The 22,547-nt window shown below is 44.2% G+C and overlaps 1 protein-coding gene across 3 annotated transcripts in view; it reads left to right on the forward strand.

Annotated features, from left to right (window-relative positions):
- Positions 1-22,547, forward strand: part of hth (Meis homeobox homothorax) — a 565,080-nt gene that overhangs the window by 83,595 nt on the left and 458,938 nt on the right. For all 3 annotated transcript variants that reach the window (XM_012281928.2, XM_076536623.1, XM_012281931.2), the window contains exon 6: positions 4,917-5,108. In XM_012281928.2, the coding sequence (XP_012137318.1) occupies positions 4,917-5,108 (192 nt within the window). The remainder of the gene's footprint in view (positions 1-4,916; positions 5,109-22,547) is intronic.

Below are 22,547 nucleotides of genomic sequence, written 5' to 3' on the forward strand. Positions count from 1 at the left end.
TAGTGTGCGTGCCGTAAGGGGTGATCAGGTTGTGAATCGGGCCACGGTAGAGGGACCGAGACAGACACCCCAAAACCTTCATTACCTTCGGCTTCAAAGGAGCCCATTGTGCCGTAAATGGGGTTCGCTCTGCGCTCCCTTTTTTTCTCCTACTTCTCCTTTCCTCGCTGTTCCTCCGTGTACCCTGGATCGGTTCCATTCTTCGAGCCGCTTACCTTTCCGAGAGGCCGTCAACAGAGGGAGGATGCAGGAAGGAGCGGCGAGCGGGAAGGACGAGGGAGACACTTGCTGTGCCCGCTCGTTCCTTCGTTTTGCGTAAATTCTCGAGTAATTTCGGGGTCGAACACGGACCAGCCGGGAGGAAGAAGCGTCGCGATGGTATAATATCCGATCGAGGGGGAGGAGGAAACAGACGGAGAAAGGAAGAGGGGACAAGCCGTTTAAGAAGTCTTTGAATCGAGAAACTCGTTCCAAGTGGAGAGCCCCGCGGCGATACTCCTCGACGACACGCTTCCTCCGCGTTGCCCGGTAGCGCTGGACACGAACTGCAATTCTCTGAACCGCAGAAAACGCGCCAACAATTTACCTACGACATCCGTTCGCCATTTTCTTCTAATTCGCTCAGATTGCACGGCCTTTCATTTTACAAAGATAGCTGAAGAGAGTACAAAACCTGTGGCAGCCTAGGATTTATAGGAAGCTGAGAACCTGTGGTAGCCTATGACATACCTATGTTTTATGTGTTGGAGGATATCTAGAAGTTACGATGTAAATGTTAGAGTTCTCTTAAGGTTAGGTTGATCCACTTTCTGGACCTCCTCAGTCCACATCTACAATCACTGCTCTTTGATCATGAATCCCTACATAATTATGAATATTCTTGCTCACTACCAATTTACCCAATTAAGGAGGTATTTTTCAGCGGAACTAAATTTCTCGATAGGTGGTAATATCTGCAGCGTTGTCGAGCAATATCTGCACCCCCATCGCGGAGCTTGTTAAATCGGCCATAAAATGGGAATAATCTCGAGTTACATAGTCGGTACGAAGCGGTCATCGAGTATCTCTGGCGCTTATACAGCAGAGGCTCCTTCCGGTAATGGCGTTGCCTCCGGTGTCGCGTGTACGGAGGAACACGAGAAGCATTCACGGGGACGCGATGAAAGCGATACTCCGCTTCGGTCGCGAGCGTGCTCCTTTTATTTCGGGTCAGTTCGGTAGAAAATTGACGATCGCGGAAATTAAAATAAGGTCGCGATTTAGTGGGATGGGAAGCTTTCTCCGTTGTGGAGAAGGGACGCAATCGAGACGAGGAAACGGCGATCCTTTGAGACACTTGATATTTTCCGTACCCTACACCCGCGCTGACGTTCCTCGTATCAGAAAATCCGAGAAGTCCCCGCTTGGATGAATTAGATACGAAGTGCCGTTCTAGCTCTAGCGTATCCTTACCTCTAGGACAACGGGATACTGTGTCAACCGTGCGAACGGTGAAAGGATACCGATGTATCTGCACTCGATTGCTTCCATCTTTACAATTCTTTTTATTTACAAACACGTTATTTAATTTCTCATATACTCTTCTTGCTTTTACTCCTCATAAAAACGTTTCTTCATTTATTCTAGCATTTGATATCAGACTGATAATGCATCTTGATCCTGTCATAGTCCTTTTTGGAACTAAACTTGTTCTTATTGCTTCGACTTATATGTCCGGTACGACCATGTTAGATACTCATCTACTCCTTCAGAAAAAGGTTTCAATCAAGCTTAAAATTATTCACACTTTTTAGTCTTCTTAGAACCTGTTCTTCATATGTTTCGAACTGTAATCGATATGCAGCCAATCTTATAACGGAGAATTTTAAATGAGGATTTGTGTTTAACTAAGTGTGATTTCAGTCTTTTTCCTAGAAACTACTCTTCATGTATTTTAAAGCTAGAATCAAGGATTTGAAACTACTCCAAATTGTTTAGTTTTTATATTCATTCACCTTCATAATCTTTACCATACGTTTTTAGCAGCTTTGTCATACTTCTTTATGCGTCGTATCTTCATCTTTGTCATACATCTTCATCTTTGTCATGTATCTTCATCTTTGTCATCTTTTGATTCTCCCTCAGCGTATTCAGGTTCACCTTCGGCGACCACAATTCATGTTCTTCTTCCTGCTTTCGACAAGTTCGTCCTCGTGTGTCCTATATTCTGATATCCAGGTGATTCTGAACCCAAGGAGAATCTAGAAGTCGAAGAGGGCCCGTTGTATCCAGTGTCAGCTCGGTCGAGATGATCGTCTGCGGTGTAGGATGACTGGATTCAAAGGGTCCGATAGATGGCAAAAACTTGCGTCCGCGGTGCATCGTATCATGTTCTAGATCATGAGCCGAACACTGGAGAGGTTTTGGGAACGCATCGGTGTCGGTATCAACGTTTCAGATAGTCACCTTATCGTTCGATGAGCGCCATTGGAAAAATGATTTTTGCAAAGAAAGCAGGTGTATGGGTCGAAGGAGCACGTACGAGTGCTAAAAAATGACTCGATATCCGTGTTCCCGCGCGTTGGGGGAGCCTCGTCTCGGTGTAGGTGAACACTTCCAGCAAGAGTGGACTCCTTTCGGCGATCTTGCGAACGTGAGAGGGAGAGAAAGAGAGAAGGAGAAGGAGGACCCCCGTTTCTTTTCTTCGGTGAGCATTGTCGGCCGGTTCGACTCGACTCCCGGCGGATCAAATTCTAACCAGTCCGGCATTATAGCTGCTGTCCTTCGAGCTCCTTCGCCCCCTCTCGTCGCCCTTTTGGTCCCCGCGTTAAAGAGAGTCTAGTCATCTCGTGGAGGCATTGTGTTACCGGGTTCCGTGCCACGGTACTGCGGAGAAAATTCTGGAGAACCCTATGAGAACCGAGTGGGCTGATACTCCTCTTTGTCGGTTCTTCTTGCCTCGCGATTTTCCCACAAAATTGCCATGTTGCATCATGGCTTCTCATTGCGGTGTACCTGTTCTGAGAGTGAAACGTGAAAAGCTGACGAGGTGCTGACAGCCGACTGGGTGGTATTGTGCTTAGTATGGTTAGATTAGGATTACGCAACCTGAACACTTATTGCCACGTTCGGTTTAAAATCTAATCACAGTTATCAAATCGCTATTATAGTTTCGACATAATGTATTACGCAAGGTAATTGGCTATCAATGATATGGAAGCTGAAATTGTTGAATTTTGTATATATTGTAAATGTTCCGAAAGATGACATCCAAGTGTCGGGAAATGTACCGAAAGATTGGCGGTTTGGTTTGTCGGTAGATCAAGCGTTGCATACGCTTAACGCATGATAAACGCGTGCATTGTCTTCGGTGGTCGGTGTCGAGCACGGTCTTCCATTGGCCGGTGCCGCCTACGGCAAAGATGGCCGTCTTCTCTATTACATATAAATGCCTAATAAGAAGAACGTCGTAAGTATCAGCTAGGTGGATAGGTTGCCGGGAGGCATAGTCCGTGGAAGCCCGTCGAGAACAGGCCGGGAAGAGAAACCGCGTGTACGCGCTTGCAACGAGAGAAGACACGCCGCCTCGTAATGCGCCGGGGCCCCGAGAGCCCGTCCTCCCCGTCGATTTACATATAACAAGATAAGCGTTTTTATTTGCTTTTGCTTATATAATACATTTTTTCTAAACCGAATCGGCCGACCAGGCCGAGGCGAGTCGAGGGACAACGATGGAAAAGGGGGTGAGGGTGGGACGGGAGGGCCAAGGGAACGGGAGGAGGATGAACCGTGAGGAGGACGCTGGAGGACCGGGTATCCTATAGGCCTGTCAGACCTCATTTGCATACATAACATTCTGGTCGACTGGACACCGGTCAGACCTCCTCTTTTCTTCTCTCTCGGACTCGCGAGCGTCCGTGCGGCGCGTCTCGTCCCTCGCTTGGCCGACCGCTTCCACGGCCTCGAGATGCAACGAGGCCTCCTCCATCTTTGTGTATCGATACCAGCGTTCGTATCGGACCTCGCCATCCAGCGTGGTCCTTTCGGTACCTTCGCTTCGAGGTGAAAATACCGGGTGACCGGGAAAACCGTGGGCGAATCGGTTCAGATAGCTGCGCCACGATACTCGCGCCGATGAACATTAGCATAGCCGAGAGACTCGAGGCTTTCACGCTTTGTCACACTTAACGCCGTTTGAGGCTTCCGGGTGCAAAACCGTGTCTAGGAAATTCTTCCCAGGATTAGCCTCCTCGCGAGGCCGAGCCTGCGTCTGTATGCATCATACGTGTCTGCACGTAAGTGCTCAGGTTGCTCTTTATCGCTGTTCTTGGCTCGTATCAGTGATTAGTTAGAGCCGCTACGGGGATTTTTATTGTTGTGTTTAGTACTTTAGATTGGGTCGCAGTGAAAATCCATATCTTTATCGACGCGGTTTAAATATTTCATGATCCCAGTGTGTTTTATACTTTTTTACGATCTTGCGGTGCTTGGCTCTACATACGTGGTACAAGTTTTTTCAGACACGCTATTTAAACTCTGTCAACATCAACCCGTTCCTGTACTTATATTTAGTATTCAAATTGTAGTAGTAGAAGTAGTGGTTCAAATTTCTTGTTGGGAATAATGGACATTCTCAAGGTGTATACAAATCATTACTGATATGTGTATAAAATTTTAATTAAATTAAATATTCATTACATATTTGTATAGGCTCTTCACAAAAATTAGACTTCAGCATAGATTGTATATTTAAGTATCTGTTAATTAAGTGGCAGCTAGATATTTGAACACTAGGAAAGTGGAAGATGGTATAGCTAGGATTTTTGAGCTATCCAACTATTTAAATGGTGTTGATATGCACATAATGAAGAAATATTTGTGAAACGTCAGTAAAATATTCGTAGAAGAGAATTAATGTGAGATCGTTTGTTTTCCAGGTGCACGAGTTGTGCGACAACTTTTGCCATCGATACATCAGCTGCTTGAAGGGGAAGATGCCGATCGATCTGGTGATCGACGACAGAGAGAGCTCGAAACCGCCCGAAATCGGGAACGGGTTGGACGGCGGTGGGCCAAGGAGCACCGCGGACAGCACCAGCCACACGGACGGAGCCAGCACGCCGGACGTCGTGAGTACCTCACCATCGTCAACGTCTTACTATCCGCACGACGCGATCACCCCCCATCACCACCATCACCATCACCACCACCATCACCACCAGAGCCAGAATAATAATAACAATAATAATAATCACGCCGGTATCGGCAGTACCGCCACTACCACCCCCTTGCAACTGAGCCAAAACCAAAGCCAAAACCACCACCCTGCGCCGCAGTCGAACACCACCACTACTACTGCTATTACCCCAAGTAGCGCCGCCACAACTCCCAACTCCCTAAAGCGTACGCACCAACAGATGATGATGGCAGCCGCGGCGGCATCCGCGATGGCCACCTCGCCGCACGCAGCCGCATCCGCGCCCCCAGCGCACGCGCACGCCGCCCTCGCCGCCTACCACAGCATCAGCTCGGCCGTATACCCGTGCTCGTAATAGACCACGCGACTTCCGTGCCGATACCGCGAGACCTTTCTTCTTTTTTCTTCTTATCTACCACCCTCAACCCTTGCTCCTCTCTCGTCCACTTCGATTCACCCTTCTTCCACTTGTCTGCTACCGTTACTTCTACTTCTTCTTCTTCTTACGATCCTCTCGCGAGTCCGTGCGTTGGCCGACTGTTCGGTCAACCACCCTCGTGGCTCCTCTTGGTGAACCTCTCTCTTCGTTCGTCGTCCAGTCGGTTAGGAAGCCGCTCGTTTATTGGTGTGTCTGTCTGTTTCTTCTGGAACGGGATAATCGGTAGGTGACTACTCCAGCCGCGTGTGAGGGCACACGTCCTCGCCGATGACACGTGCTTCTTCGGGGGTTGGACGATCGACGCGTCTTGTGGGCCGAAGTGTCTCTCTACGGGTTAGGCCGCGAATTGTTGGACTGGCGCTACTTGTCGGCACTTCCAGTACGTTGATGATCAGTGTCTCGTACTGTTCCGAGCGGAGGACGAGTGTTACTTCGTTTGGCACTTGGCTGGCTTTTGAGATCATTCACGAACAGTTTCTTTTTCTCTGTCTCTCTTCTTTTTTGCTTCTCTCTACCATTCTGTCACTGTTACTTTCTTCTTTTCACTGTCCGTTAAAACGTTGCTCAGCAGCCAATTCACATCGTATGTACATAATTACACACGTTCAAACGTCACTCATATTCTACGTCGAGGTCTTCTCGTTCGATCACGGAGCCGATTCGCGCTCGAAGTTCCTCCTCGAAGGGAGAAGCGTTCGCCCGGCTCGGGCGAGCAGAGAGAATCGGCTTGGTCAATTACGTAAGACGGCGTCGTGTTAGCGAGGAAGAATGCTTCTAAATTCGTCTCGAGCCAGACACCGTCCGATGACATCGATTTTCGTTCCGCTTTCGATACACGTTCGCCAATATCCTCGCCCCTCCAAACGAGGAGACAGGCCGTCTTTTCGAGAACCCGATCGGCTCGCGACGAGCTATTATAGTCGGCGAACGTCTTATGCAATTCAGCTTGGTCGTTCTTCGTGGTCGTTCGCTTCTCTTCGACAAAGGAAGCGGTGCACGTGGCCCGCTGGCCACGTGGCACACTCGCGCGATCTTCTTCATCTATCTTCCCCCTCTGTTCCCTTCAAGGTCTGTTCTCGCGGTGCGGCACAGCGCGCGGATTCGCGAACAAAACACGGGCATTAAACGGCCGCGTCTCCGCAGGGCGACACGGGGTGCCGGAGGAGAGGTTGTCGGGCGAGGAACACGCGGTCGATATCGCGATAGATCGATGTAGGTCGTGGTCCGTTTAGGTTTCCGTTTTAGGAGTTTATCGAATTTGACTATGCGTTTTTTACGATCACCCCCTGTTCGGGGGGTCGTTTTACGAGGACACGAGGTCGTTTTACGACCCCACCTTTTTCATTATACGGAAACTCCCTCGAAACGCGAATTATAATCGGTATCGCGCGATAGGTAGGTCCGCGATTTTCTAAATAGTTTGTTGATCGAGAGGAAAGAGGAAAAATAGGTGGAAAGACGCGTTCGGGAGACACGCGGATGAGGACGAACGAAAAGGACGAAGACGTGGTCGCGAGCGATTCATCGCCGGCGAACCGAGAATTATTAATCGTGATCAGGATATACGTAATAGATTGTAAGGCTTATTACGCGTGACGAGATGAACTTTTGTGTCTATTTTTAAAAGCGGGTACTTGTTCGAGTTCTTCTAATTTAAGAGCCGCGCCGGAGAGAGTGTGCGCGTGAAAAAGTGCGTGGATCCACTGATTATCGTGATAATCGTTTAGCGAAGTTAGACGTACGATCATCTAGTTTTTAATTTATTAGTAGCTTCGATTAACGGGCGAGCGCGATTAACGAGAAAAGGACACGAAGGAGTTAGCTAACTAAAAGCGGAGCGACTATCTTCACCCTGCTCGACATACACCGATAGATCGATTATTAAAAACGGACAATTTTCAACTGTTGTTTTCAATTATCCTGCGGCGATCTATCGGGCTGTATCGAGCAGGGTTCAGCGTGAAACCGACGAAGCAGAGCGAGATGCCCAGAAGCCGTACGCGATCTAAAAAAGAAACCCCTATCTTCACCACACTAGGTCTCGGTACTCGTAACTAGGGAGTTGTGTGAGGTACAAGTCCTGGCCGGCAGGGCGCGCGAGGTCCACCCCCAATCCCCGTACTTAATAACCCTTGAAAATTCTGCTGAAAAAAAATGAAAGCTCGATGAAAACGAATGTGGAGGCAGGAGAGGAGGAGCCGAACACGAGCTCCCCAGCTGGTGCCCGGACCATACAAGCCTCGAGCTCCTCGGAGCTCCTTGACCCTGGAACACATTAGCATTTCCTACACGCGAACCGAACAACACCGACACTCGCGTGTACATAAGACGCACGAACAGACACACACACATACTCGTGAAACGCATAGCACGGGACTCTTACACGCGGACACGCGCGAGCGTTTCGACCGAGATGCTTGGCGAGTGTCCGCTTGCGGACTACACGGTACACCGGTGTACGCACCAACACGCACATATGGCCACGTACACGTCGCACGATACGGGACAGGGATGAAACACGACGCGTAGATCGCGAAGGGTCCACGGGGAACGAATGTTGGCCCTGCACGAGACAGGTACGTAACACGGAAACAGGGTGAAGGGCAAAGGGCACCAGTCCAGAGGATCGCCACGAGGCTCCTCCTTCCCGCTCGGCGGATCGTAAGATTCGCTTGGCCGACATGGCGGCCAGATTAGAATCAGAGAACGAATCGCTTAAGAAGGAGAAGGACAAGGGTGTACGGAGATCGGAAGGTGGGCTTCGGCACCGGTCGGTCGGAACCCTAGTTACGAGTGCCGAACCTAGGGCCGAGAGACCTTGGAACTAGGCTCTCTCGGCTTTCGACCTTACCCCACAATATGGAAACGACACACGGTGGAGTGTCGAAACATCGAGATACACGGATGTGGATGAGATTCGGAGAACGTACCGCGTCTATGCTATATAACAAAATTATATCTTTAGTTTCAGAACTAGACTGTGAGTGTTTGTACAGATATTTTTCTAAGGTTATTTGCATTTGATTTCACGTTTATTTTAATTCGAGTTGGTTTTTATAAGTATGAACATCCGCAGCCTAGCGATAGTTCGTTAATTTGTAACAAGTTTGTATTTGATTTTGCATTTCGTTATTAACTCTCGGACGGATTGAATCATTATGTGGGCAAAATAGAAAATTATTTCACAATTTTGTTCAAGTTTGAAAATTAGCTTCGTAACAGTGGCATTTTATTCCGAGAACTGATGTGGATGTGAAGACATTTTCTTGTTGACTACTTCTCTATTATGTTTACGTGTCTGAAATATTGTATATATATGTTTTTGTGCAGAATTTGTACATATTAAAAATTGCATATGCAAAGTACTGCCATAGGTTCACGTCAGTTCTAGGATTAACACATGGTGCAGGGTCATTTTAATTCACAATTATATACAATTAGAAGACTGAAATATGTACACATACGTATGCTGCTTGAAGAGTAAGGTAACATGTGACAAGATACACATTCTTTACATACACATGTTAGAAATGTATGCGTAATAAATTCAGTCAAACCTAATATTTCAATGAGTGTCATTAAAAATCATGTCGTAACTTTGAGCAGTATATATTGCATTTATAAAGTACGTATGCAAATTTGATTTCAGTAGATGGTTCAATATGATCCTGCATCCGAGGGTTAATAATGGAATGGTGATAAACGACGTGTGACAACGGTGTTATAAATCTGATATGAATCGACAGTCGATAATTGGTAAATTTGCTAAATTGGCTATATAAGAAGATAACGATGTAGCGTGGACGCAGGTGTAAAGGCGACCACACGTTCTCCAGCGTATAATGTAACCGTTTTGTTTCTTCTTCTTCTTGTTCGTTCACCGCGCGAATTGTACATTTTTTACGTGTTTTTTGCGATTGTTCCGTTCTTGTTTGTTGCGTTTGTCTTCCATAAGGCGCGAGCACGAATCGCCTTTTTACTTGTTACGTTTACGAGACTTAGCCGGGTTAGTTGTATATTATTACGATGACGTTGATTACGAGACGAAACGCGCGACGCGTATGCTTCCTTCTTTTCTTCATTTTCTTCTCTCGTTCGACCGTTTCCGCGTTCTTCTCTCTCTCGACGAGTTCTCTTAAAGCATGTACTTAAAACGTTCGACCGTCCGCCGAGAAAATTCGCTTGAATTACGCTTATCGAGCCGCTGGATGCGTAGCGGTGCATCTTGTCGAGCGTGTTCGCGAGACGAAGCTAACGTGAATAAATAGTGCCATAGGTGCAGAGCGTGCGCTCGAACTGTGTACTTAATCGATCAGTTGGTCGATCGATCAGAAGACGAGAACAAGGCGATTCGTTGCGGATCATATCGCGTTTTCATTGATGATCGGTTTAATCGGAACTAATTCGGTTTGTTCTTTTTCTCCTGTAAATCGCTTCTTGCGTCGTTGCACGACTCGATCACGGTTATGGAACGGTTCGATACATTTTTCATTTTTCGATCATCATGATATTTGTAACCGTGATCGAATCGGTTTGCGCTAATGTTCGCGTGCTTTTGTTTTATTAATTCTTCGATCGATATTTCTTCGGTGGAGTTGGTAGGACGCGTGTAAGGATGCGTTTGGATTGACGAGTGATTCAAATCGGTGTAATTCAATTCGATGAAATATAATTTTATGAAATTCAATTCGGTGTGAATTCGATGTGATTCGGTTTGGGGCGATTCGAGTTAGTGAGATTCAATTTGACGTAATTCAATTCGATGGGATTCAATTCCACGCAATTCAATTCGATGGGATTCAATTCCACGCAATTCAATTTGATGGGATTCAATTCCACGCGATTCAATTCTACGAGATTCAATTCCACGCAATTCAATTTTATGTAATTAAATTCTACGCGATTGAATTCCACGAGATTCAATTCCACGCGTTTAAATTCTACGCATTTCAATTCCTCGAGATTCAATTCTATGAGATTCAATTCCACGAGATTCAATTCCACAAGATTCAATTCTACGTGATTCAACTCCACGCAATTCAATTCCACGCATTTCACTTCTGCCTAATTCAATTCTACTTCATTCAATTCCACTTGATTCTATTGCATTTGATTCAATTTTACTTGATTAAGTTTCACGCGATTCAGTTCCATGCAATTCAATACCACGCAACTGAATTCCACGAGATTCAATTCTCTCTGATTCAGTTCTACTTGATTCACTTCTATCTGATTCAATTTTACTTGAATTGGTACCACAAGAATCAAATCTACTTGTTCAATTCTACCTGATTCAATTCTACTTGAATCAATATCACAAGATTTAAATCTACTATATTCAATTCTGCCTGACTTAATTATACTTGAATCAATTCCACACGACTCAATTCTACTTTAATCAATTCCACATGATTCAATTCTACTTTAATCAATTCCACACGACTCAATTCTACTTTAATCAATTCCTCAAGATTCAATTCTACTTGATTGAGTTCGACCTAATACAATTCTACTTTAATCAATTTTGTTTGATTCAATTCAACAAGATTCAAATCTACCTGATTCAATTCTACTTGAAGTAGAAGATTCAAATCTACTTGATTCAATTCCACAAAATTCAAACCTGCTTGATTCAATTCTACCTGATCCAATTCTACTTCAATCAATTCTATTTGCTTCAATTCCAGTTAATTCAATTCTACGTAGTTCAATTCCAATTTGGTTCAATTTATCACATTTCAATTCCATTCGATTCAATTCAACCCGTTACCCGCGATTCAATTCCACTGTACTCAATTCGACATTATTTAATTCACCATATTAAACGCTTGAACGCTCCATTCGAATGTCACGAATCCCGCGTTCACTTATCTAGCGTGCATTAACAATTTGTTCGATAAAATCCGCACAAAACTACCTCGAATATCTAAACGCAACCTAAGATCCGTTCTACAAAAATGTCGACTTTAATTTTTCCCGTAGAATTACGTTTGCCGCGGTTGTTAGAAATGTTCAGCACGCGAAGCGAGATGCAAGGATCGAAGAATACGTTTCGTCGGGGGTTTATGAATCACGTACGGACACTCCGGTACCAGAGACACGAAGAGAGAGACACGTACACGCATTCACACACACGCACACACATACACAGACGTACCTATATCGAGCGACAAACACGCACACGCTGTTTCAATTAACCGAGGTGCATAATTATAGACGCGCGCCGGGGGAGAAAGAGAGTTCTCGTACGCGTCGACGGACAGATTTGTGCATGTATGTGTGTTTACGATTACAACTTTTACTGTAGGCTTAAGAAACAATTCGGAGAAAACGGAGAAGCGAATGAAAACGACGGAGATTAAAAAAAAAGGGCGACACACGAATTAAAAGAAAATGGTAATAAGAAAAGGAAACACTCGACCGAACATTGTATACGACTAGCATTACATAGCGATAATATATTACCGATAATGATACTTGTTTAAACTATTGTCTCAATCAACGTATTTTCATTATAAATAAATGTTAGCCTTGTTGAGTTAAAAAAAATGAGAAGAATGAAAAGATACGAACAAGAGAGAATAATATTTCATTGCCTCTGGTAATTTCCATGAGAAACACCGATATACCGACACGAGATCTCCGCTCGAGATAGAGCCTCTAGCTCCTTTCCCTGTGCATGCAGAACACCTTCGTGTCCTTTTTAATTAAAGCGTCAACGCCGACCTGGACGAGCGTCAACCATGCTCGCAGATAACGCGGACCGATTGCCTACTGCCTCGTCGTCGTCGTCCTCCTCCTCATCATCGTCCTCATCGTCGTCCTCGTAATTGCGATTGCTTTAATTAAATTCGACCGAATCGCGGTCATCCTCGAGCTCGAACAAGGGACGTCTTTCTCTCTTGATCACCCGCCGATCGTCAAGCCGGCTAAACTTTACTATGCTCGTTCTTGAAACGATCAACACAACCATTACGATCGCGAAAGATTAATTGATATGAAACTTTATCGACTTTATAGACGCATCGTGCCTTTTAGGTCGTAGAGATATAAGATATAAGTTTGGGTACTTCGAAAGCTAATTTGGGAAATTGTGGGTTGAGAATTTTGGGAAATTTACGGGTTTGAGAAATGGACTTGGAAGAAGTATAATTTCAATTTAAATATAATTTCGAATTTCCACATAATTAATCCATAGGTGTGCATTTGACCATACACCCCTCCACATATGAGAAAAGCGGAATGCGATCGATCATCAAGAGAAGCAAAACTCCCGAAGGAACAGTAGCACCTAATAGTAGAATATTAGGAGAAGCGGCCAGGCAGTCATAAATCTCGGTTAACCCTCCGCTAATAAATATTTAACCCTTTAAATTTGCAACAACCCTCGGCGCGTGTAGCGATTTGCATAAGACTTCTATTTCATTTACACATCGCATAATTGAATATTTAAATTCAATTGCCTGGCCGTTACGCGCTCGCTGTTCCGAGCCGCAAAACTGCAGTAAAACTTGTAACGGGGCCACTTTCCATCCCCGAAAACCACCCCCGGTTTTCGAGCCGCGTTCTAGACTCCTTCGCCGGCCTCTTTCGACCCCAGCAACGATTCGGCCCGCGATCAACCCTTGAAAAGTGGTTCGAGAGTACCTCGTCGCCTCCGGGGAACGTCGAGGGATTCTTACCTCGAGAACGCGGCGGAGAATGTTTCTACTCTCTATATCGCCATCGCCCTTTTACAACCCTCTGTTTATCCCTGGACGGCTCTCAGAAAATCAGTTTTCCGACGATGCTTCCGAGTTGATTTTATCGATATTACTGTTACGATTATTTGATGAATTGGGGTTGTTCGTACATGCTTAAGGGTGTCTCAGTATCTTTAGGTTCAAATTTTATTTCATACTACTTATTTATTTGAGAGGCGCAAAATTTACGTACATGTCTTAAGGGTAGCTGAGTATCTTTAGGTTCAAATTTTATTTAAAGCTACTTATTATTTATTTGATTGAGAGGCGCAAAATTTACGTACATGTCTTAAGGGTAGCTGAGTATCTTTAGTTTCAAATTTTATTTAATACTACTTATCTATTTGAGAGGCGCAAAATTTACGTACATGTCTTAGGGGTAGCTCAGTATCTTTAGGTTCAAATTTTATTTAATACTACTTATTATCTATTTGATTGAGAGGCGCAAAATTTACGTACATGTCTTAGGGGTAGCTCAGTATCTTTAGGTTCAAATTTTATTTAATACTACTTATTATCTATTTGATTGAGAGACGCAAAATTTACGTACATGTCTTAGGGGTAGCTCAGTATCTTTAGGTTCAAATTTTATTTAATACTACTTATTATCTATTTGATTGAGAGGCGCAAAATTTACGTACATGTCTTAGGGGTAGCTCAGTATCTTTAGGTTCAAATTTTATTTAATACTACTTACTGTCTATTTGATTGAAAGGCGCAAAATTTGAGGTTCTTAGGTAGATGTAATTTTTGAGGTACATAAATTTGTACAAATGTATAAATAATTATAGTATAGTACTATGTGTGTCCGTAGGGTAAATGCGTTTTTGTCACTTTTTCCACGTGTACCGCAAAATATTTTTAGAAGCTCGTGACGAGCGTACACGCCACGTGTCTCGGCCCGTGGTGAATGTCCTCCCGCTTCTCCTTCTTCATCTCGAGGGTCCGCGATCTCTTCTACATTCTCAGGACGACATCTGGTGTCGTGGCACGTATATGGCCGTTAGCACTTTCACGAAAGGGATTACCATTGTCACGTTATTCATGCTAACGATGATCGGCTGAGATCGGCCGCGACGATAATCGGCGTGTCACTAAAATCGAGGAGGTGGTCATTGTGAGCGACATACTGACAGCATAATAAATTATCCCTCTTCTCTCCTCTTCCGTTTATATACTCTTTCTCTTTTTCGCGCATCTACGTTTCACTTTCTCTTCCTCTTTCCCCTTTTTTACACGCAGCGCACGGAGATGATACGTACGTAACGCGATACAAGACACCCTGGCACACCCTGTCCCTGGAACGATAATCGCGAGGACAGGCGCCGATTATATCGCCGGGATGGTGTCGGTTTCTTGGGAACCGTTTATTGGACCTGTTCAACCATCGCTACGATCATGGCGGGAATTCGCGACATTCACTTCGTTTCATTATTGCCATGCTTGCAAACTATTTATTTTTCTTCCATATTAAATTTTAATATCGTATGAAATTTTTATCTTGTTATGGAATTTTTATTTTTATCTTGGTATATAATTTTTATCGTATAAATTCTTTTTTCATCAGTATAGATATTTCATATTAGACTCATTTTAATGCTGCACAATTCGTATTCCTTTATGATCAGTGGCTACTTATTAAAATTTTGGTTGCTGTAGCTTTTGTATTAAATTCTCTTAAAAAATGGGGTAACGTCTGATATATCTGACAGTACGAAAGTTCTTTTTCTGCGTGAATAAAAATATAGTATGCAAATGGCGCACGGAACCGCGTTCCCACAACGCATCCAGTAGCATGCGTTTCCGAAGGCGGCTCGTCACACGCGCGCCTTTCAAACCCACGCTCGCGAGCTACGCAACGATAAGTGTAACGAGTCGTTCGACCAATTGCAGCACGTGGCATTGCTCGCCTTGGAACCGCCCATCCGTGTTGGTAAACCGCGTTCGTCGACGACGTCCTTGTCTTTTTCTTCTTCTTCGTTTCCGTGATCCGATGCGTCGACGCGCCGCTGCACCGCGAGCGTCACGCGATACTTCTAAGCCTCTGCGTCTCTGGAAAATTACCGATAATTCTCGATGAATAATTCACGGGATACATTCTGACAAAGTTTTTCTTTGAGCGAGGGTCAAAATTTTATAATAATTCAAGCTGCAAATTAGAGCTAGAAACGAGGAAATTCGAAGATCTTGAGATTCACCCACAGCTAGTTTCAAGCAACAACGATCGAATATTACCACGCGTTATATTGCCACGCGTTATACAACCACGCGTTATATTGCCACGCGTTATATTGCCACGCGTTATACTGCCACGCGTTATATTGCCACGCGTTATACAACCACGCGTTATATTGCCACGCGTTATACAACCACGCGTTATATTGCCACCCGTTACAGTACCACGCGTTATATTCCCACGCGTTTTATTGCCACGCGTTTTATTGCCACGTGTTATATTCCCACGCATTATATTGCCGCGCGTTATAATACCACGCGTTTTATTGCAACGAATTACTCGATCACAGTTTTCTTGGGCAATTTTCCGGAAGCCACATCGAACAAAGGTCTGAGATCTGTCGGTAATCCCTAAGGAAAACTCATTCGATAACCCCGAAGAATGTGACGGTTCCCCTCCGAAGTTAATCCGAGCCATATACGCGGGCGATTACCGTTAATTATATTTTCGTAGCGGGCTCTCACGAGCGCGCAAACACACGCACACCCAGTAGCCAGCCCTCTGTTTGCGCGTTTCTGCCACTCATCCCTGTTCCCGGCGTGAAAGCACGTGGCGTGGCGAGACTCGCGTTTACCCCGCTTGTGACTGCGTGCGTGTTTTCGTCGTGGAACAACGCGGTGGATAAGGGGTGGCTCGGAACCGCCGCGTGGGAAGGGTGCGGGCGAAACTCTGGGCGAATCGGCCACCCTAGTCGGCTCCCGTTCCTCCCTTACCGTTAATACAGGCTACGTCGGGCGAAGGGCAGGATTAAATTGGCACCAATTACCAGCAAAACACCCTCCACGCATTTTCCACCCCCGTCTTCCTGCGTCTCCCTGCCCCCTCTTCCCACGGATCTCCCTCCTGTTGACGCCCGCTGTGCGTGGCATCCGCTCGACGACCACCCTTCCAGAAAAGAAAGTCCACCCCTAAGTGGCGCAACGATATTACATTATGAAAATATACATCCCCAGCTGACGTAGCTGTGCTGGTGCGACGTTATTATCGCCTGTCTCGCGGCTTCAAGGGTGTACTTTGCTGATGATTTTTCAAAACGATTCCTTTCAAGAATTCTAACGTTTAATATTGCAAAATAACGTTATACGAAAGTTAACAAATTCAAGCAACGAATTTATGCGATCCGAAACTTCTTGACCGTCCAAGGTCGCGAGTTCCATTGTTCTCCGGTGAATCGGCAGGGACCTTGTCACACGGAGGACAAAGTTCCCCCGCGAGTAGGGGTGAGTCGCGGGCTAAAAAAAGTAACGAAAAAGTGGAGGGAATAGCGGGTCGCGATGGCGACTCGGAGCGAGAGGCACATGTGTCGATCGTCTAAGCCAAGCGAACGAGACGGAGAAGAGGCTGTCCAGAAGAGGGGGAGATGCCAGAAGATCTTGTATGCAAATTCCCTCGGTGCATCTCCGTGGGATCCTGGCGGGATCCGTGGAGGATTAACGGGCCGGCTCGCATGAAAGGAAGAGGTCCAGGAGGTGGAGTAAGCGGGAGAGTAGTGTTCCTTCGTCTCCATCCCCCTTTTGATTCTCCTCCTCTCGTTCGATGTCTCGTCGTCTTTCTTCGGCTGGTTTCTCGCTGCTGCTCGTGTTCGTCCTTCGATCCGTTCTCGGTTCGGCCAGGACCGCCAAATAAGAGAACCCGAAGCGGACCGCGTTTGCTCGCGCGCCGGCCCGCGAAAAAGAGAAGAAATCGGCCGCCGCTTTTCAGCCAGCGGACCGGAGATACACGGTCGATCGTCTGACTCGCTAGCGGAAAGCAGAATACGCAGGGGTCTTCTGTGTCGCCGACTCTACGCCGCATTATCCTCTCCGCGAATCTTTCTCGCGAGAGCTGCATATAAACGGGCAGGCGCGAAACGTCTTGGCATCTCGATTGTCTCTCTTCGCTGCCGCAGAACAGAGCTGCCGCTGTAAGGGTGCGTTTCGAATTAACGAGCTAGAACGTTGAACAACCGCATTCGTTCATGCTTGCTTAAGGTAAATGACCACTCTGATCAGATGGTTAAACGTGATAGCTATGCCGTAGATAACGCATCTCGCGCTTTGTCATCTGGCTACGGAACTGGTAGGTTACATTCATGCGACTTAGGGTCAAACCTAGTCGGTCACACTCTACACTCTAGAGTTCTGACTTTAGATAGTCTGGATAGTTGGACTGTAGTCTCTAGAGTGTAGAGTCTGGCGTTTAAAGTGGAGTCCAAACTCAGATCTCTCACCTTGCATTTTATCCTGAGACAGTTTGGCCAAATATTCAACAACAAACTAGAGATCCTACCTCCAGATTGATGTACACCTCACCTTTTCTACATTCATAGTTACGGACTACTAAATAGCAACGAACTTTAACGAAGTTTAACTCATTCATATATTGGGACACATACTGGGTACTCATATGAAGATTTCAAGTATAGTCATGTAGAGCTACATGTGTTGCTGAAGTTGGCAGTCGAGCAAGAGAAGTATGCTTCATCACCCATCACTTTTGATACCTTCTGTGTCCACGTCAATTTATCATTTGGACAAATAGATAAACATGTATGTTGCTTATGTGTTCAGAAAGGTTGATTTACTGCATTAGAGTCAATCAGAGCCAACTACTATTTTGTGAGCAACAGAACTTTGCTAAATACAACATAGAACTTGACACTATTTAACTGATTAAAATTAGTGACCCGTGGTATAATTAACCGGAGAAGTAGATCTGAATATGTGATTCCACATGTTCTATCTATGGCAACCCCATGTTCTAGAGGAAATGTGGACTATCTTAGCAAATAATGAGTGGTTCATCTGGTAGTGTTCAGTTTAAGATATAGCAACAATACAAAAAGCTTAAGTAGTATATGAATAATGATACAAAGCAATGATACAAAGTAGCCATCCAGTACACTACTATAGCTAATAGCTAATAGTATAGCTAATAGTCCTGTAAAGTAGTACAATAGCAGTATAGTATGACAGTATAGTATAATTATGGAGTCCTGAGCGGTGCCTTTCAGTGCAAATGGGGTAAAAATGAACATCCGGTTCTAAACGCACCCTAAGAGGTGCGAAGTAAATTTGCCGCCGATTTTTGCGTCGAGACACGCCAGTAGATATACGATCTCGCGAGAAGAAGCTCGGTCTACGTGAGTGGCCTGCGAAGACGAGATACTCGAGCGTCGATGCTTTATCATTATTGCCGTACAGTTCTGGAAGGGGGTGTGTTAGCGATTTTCTTCCAAAAGAATGGTGTTCGGTGTTGGTCGTACGTGCTCGGTGTTTTTTGTCGGCAGTAGAATTCCGCTTCGTTCAGGATTTTTCTGAGCGGATCCGACCGGGTACGAGCGGTTTCACGCGCATTCCTGGTTCTCCGCTTGTCGCGTCCCGTTTTTCTGCCCCCTTTGACGCCGAATCGAAGGCTTCTTCTCAATCTCGGTCACGTTCGCCTGTCGCGTACACTTTTTCCCGGCCGATTAATCGAACGCGTCGGGAAATTAACGCGGAGAACGCGTCGCTGGTTCGCGGGGAATGCGCTTTTGCGGCCGAGACGAGGCGTGTAATCGAGAGCCGGCTCGCATAAATCCTATTAAAGAGGATCAGCTCCGTACGTGCGAACACGCGTGCACCCTCGCGTGTCTTCTTTCCGTTTCGCGAAGGGCGACGCCTTCGAGACGCACCGGATGCGTTCGGGTAAATCGACCGGGAGATCCGACAGACTTCCTGCACGAATCGAGAAACGACCGCTCGATTTCCACGCTGTAAAGACATTCCGATCGCGATTCGATTGGGCCGTTACGGTACCCTACGCTTTCTACTTGTTTCGTGAACTTGTTAACCTCTTCGCCGCGTTAAATGGTCCTCGGGAAACTGTGGGCTTTATTTCCTATACGGCTCGTTTACTTTCTTATAATTCTTAACTTTTTAAGAATTTTTAACTTTTATAATTTTTATTTATTTTTATTTATGAAACTTTTTTGGGTACAAGGCCTGTAGGAAATATTGGTTTAAGGGACTTTTATTGTCAAGATTTAAACACCTTACAAATGTTAAGACGTATTCTGTATTTCAAGAAATATTATCAAGAAAATTTATTAGTTTTATAATCAGGAATCTATTGAAAGTTTTAAGATAAAGAATGAAATCAATGTCGTGGCGATCAAAATTTTCGAAGAGTCATTTGATCTTTTCAATAAGGTTTATCAGAAAAGTTCCTTAATAAAAAATTACCTTAACTTTCCTCTTAAAATAATGAATAATTCGACGACTTTAAATTGTAAGCTCTCAATCCATAGTTCAACAGGAAATTTCGTATGCAGCTTTTATTCCAACTAAATTTTAATCACATTCGATTACACGAAACGAAATTTAATAAATTTGTCATTTCCGATTAAAAAATGCATTCAAATCCTACGAACTTTTCCCCTTCTATTTTCAAGTAAAACTTCATGGCTGTTATGCCGAAACTTAAAAATAAAAAGAAAGATATTTCCAAAAATCTTAAATCGAATTCCAGTCATCGTTCGAGTACAAACGCTGTGAAAAGTCGTTTCGGGTACCAGATTTATCAATGATTCGGTAATTGCACTTTTATCGTTGAGCTTTTCTGTTCCAGTAGTCGCAGATTCAATTATGTAGTCGCAAATTCATCGGATATAGTCCGGAAACAGGGTAATTAGTCATTCAGTGATCGTTGACGCAAAGTGTTCGCCATTTCGACGACGGGGAAACGGTATTTCGGGAATTCTGTCCTGGTCGTAAATTATTTCCAATCCCTCCGATGTTTTTCTCGTCGAGCGAGCGATAACCGTAACCGCGTTCCCCGCGCGAGTGCCGGTGGCTTCGTGAGTCGCGATGAGTTCGTTTTCCGACCTCAGCCCGGGCTAAATTTAACCCCGGTCGCCGCTTCAGAATTCGTTCGGCCTGAAAAAGGGAGCGACCGAACGACGACTCTCTCGGCTGAATTTTACTGAAATTCGAATTATATTCACCCTCATAAAATTTTTGTTTAGCTCAAAAATCACGAAGGGTCTGATACATGATGTACCAAGGTGATGCAAGGAAGCTGATCATTAATATTTTTTAAACAGCATCTTAGACTTATGAGTACAAGATTAAGGGTTTCATGTCGATGTTGCAGATAAATTAATACGGTAAAATTACACCCAGTATTACAAGTAGTATTTAACAAAGAAATTGAAGTGAATTAAACAATTATCAATTAAACACCTAATTAAGTGAATCGAATATCTGATTCTGAAGATAAAATACTTCACCCAGGAGAAAAAACATTAGCATACAGCATCTAATAGCTGTATTAACCAATAAATTGTCTCGTTAATTAGCGAAGCAGCCTCCGTCGTTTGGAAGCTGAGAAATGGCGCTCTTATTTCCGGTGTTTTCCCAGCTTTCGTTTTATCGTGCCGGTTTAATCGATCGAATTCCTCGCGAGTCGATCAGGCGGATAATCGGCGCGTCTCTCGAGCTCGACGACGTGCTGGTGTTAAGTGCTAGGTTTGCCCTCTGCGTGGCGCTGTCTTGTAACACGTCAGCGCACCCTGATTTCACGGGTGGAGTTCAGGCCGCGTCGCGATGCCCGTGTCAAGCGTCGGGACGTTCGACAGCGGCTCTCGTCGATTTGCATTACGAGAGTCGAAAGAAAACGCGTGGACGATCGTACGGCGATCGCGACCTTAGCCTTGTACTCGGTTTCACGAATAGAATCACCGCAATTAACTTCTCTTGCTTTTCTCGATCGTTTTGCTGCCTAAGTTGTTTTCTTCCATGCGAGAGTAATTTTGTCGATGACAAATTTGCTTGTTACGGCTCTTGTTGCTTTTGTGAGAGGTCTTGTTAATCGTTATTGCTCTTAATCGAGGTCTTTTTAATATTCAAGGTTTTTGATCGGTGAGATTTATACTTGTTGATGTTTTGTTAATTTTTGTTTATCCTTCAGCCATTGATATTCATACATAACCTAGAATGTATATTGCACATGATCAGTACTGTTCATATACAATTTAACAATTATTCATATCTAACTTGATAAGTGTTATTTATTCTTCAACCACAAAATGGAGATTGTTCATACATAACCTAAAATGCATATTACATATGATCAGTACTGTTCATATACAACTTAACAATTATTCATATCTAACTTGATAAGTGTTATTTATTCTTCAACCACAAAATGGAGATTGTTCATACATAACCTAAAATGCATATTACATATGATCAGTACTGTTCATATACAACTTAACAATTATTCATATCTAACTTGATAAGTGTTATTTATTCTTCAACCACAAAATGGAGATTGTTCATACATAACCTAAAATGCATATTACATATGATCAGTACTGTTCATATACAACTTAACAATTATTCATATCTAACTTGATAAGTGTTATTTATTCTTCAACCACAAAATGGAGATTGTTCATACATAACCTAAAATACATATTACATATGATCAAGACTGTTCATATATAACTTAATAATTATTCATATCTAACTTGATGAGTGTCATTCATCCTTCATCCACTAAATAGACATTGTTCATACCTAACCTAAAATGAGTACCATCTATACTTCACCTAGTCAGTACTACTCATATGCAGCCTCATATTTCCATCTAATTTGATAAGTACCATTTTTACCTAAGCTAGTAAATATTCATCTTTCAACCACTAAATAGACATTGTTCATACCTAACCAAAAATGAGTACCATTCATACTACACTCAGTCAGTACTACTCATATTCATTCTAACACTTGTATCTCATATGACGAGTATCATTTGTACCTAACTTGATAAGTGTCATGCAATCTGAACTCACTAAGCAAATATTCACATCTAACCTAAAGTAAGCAGTATTGAGACTTAGCCTAGTGAGTGTCATTCATTCCTAACCTAGGCAGATACTATTCATATGAAGCCTAATAGGTTATTTTTCTACTTAAGAGTAGATCACTCATA

The sequence above is a fragment of the Megachile rotundata genome, chromosome 10 (genome assembly GCF_050947335.1).
Source record: "Megachile rotundata isolate GNS110a chromosome 10, iyMegRotu1, whole genome shotgun sequence".
NCBI lineage: Eukaryota > Metazoa > Arthropoda > Insecta > Hymenoptera > Megachilidae > Megachile > Megachile rotundata.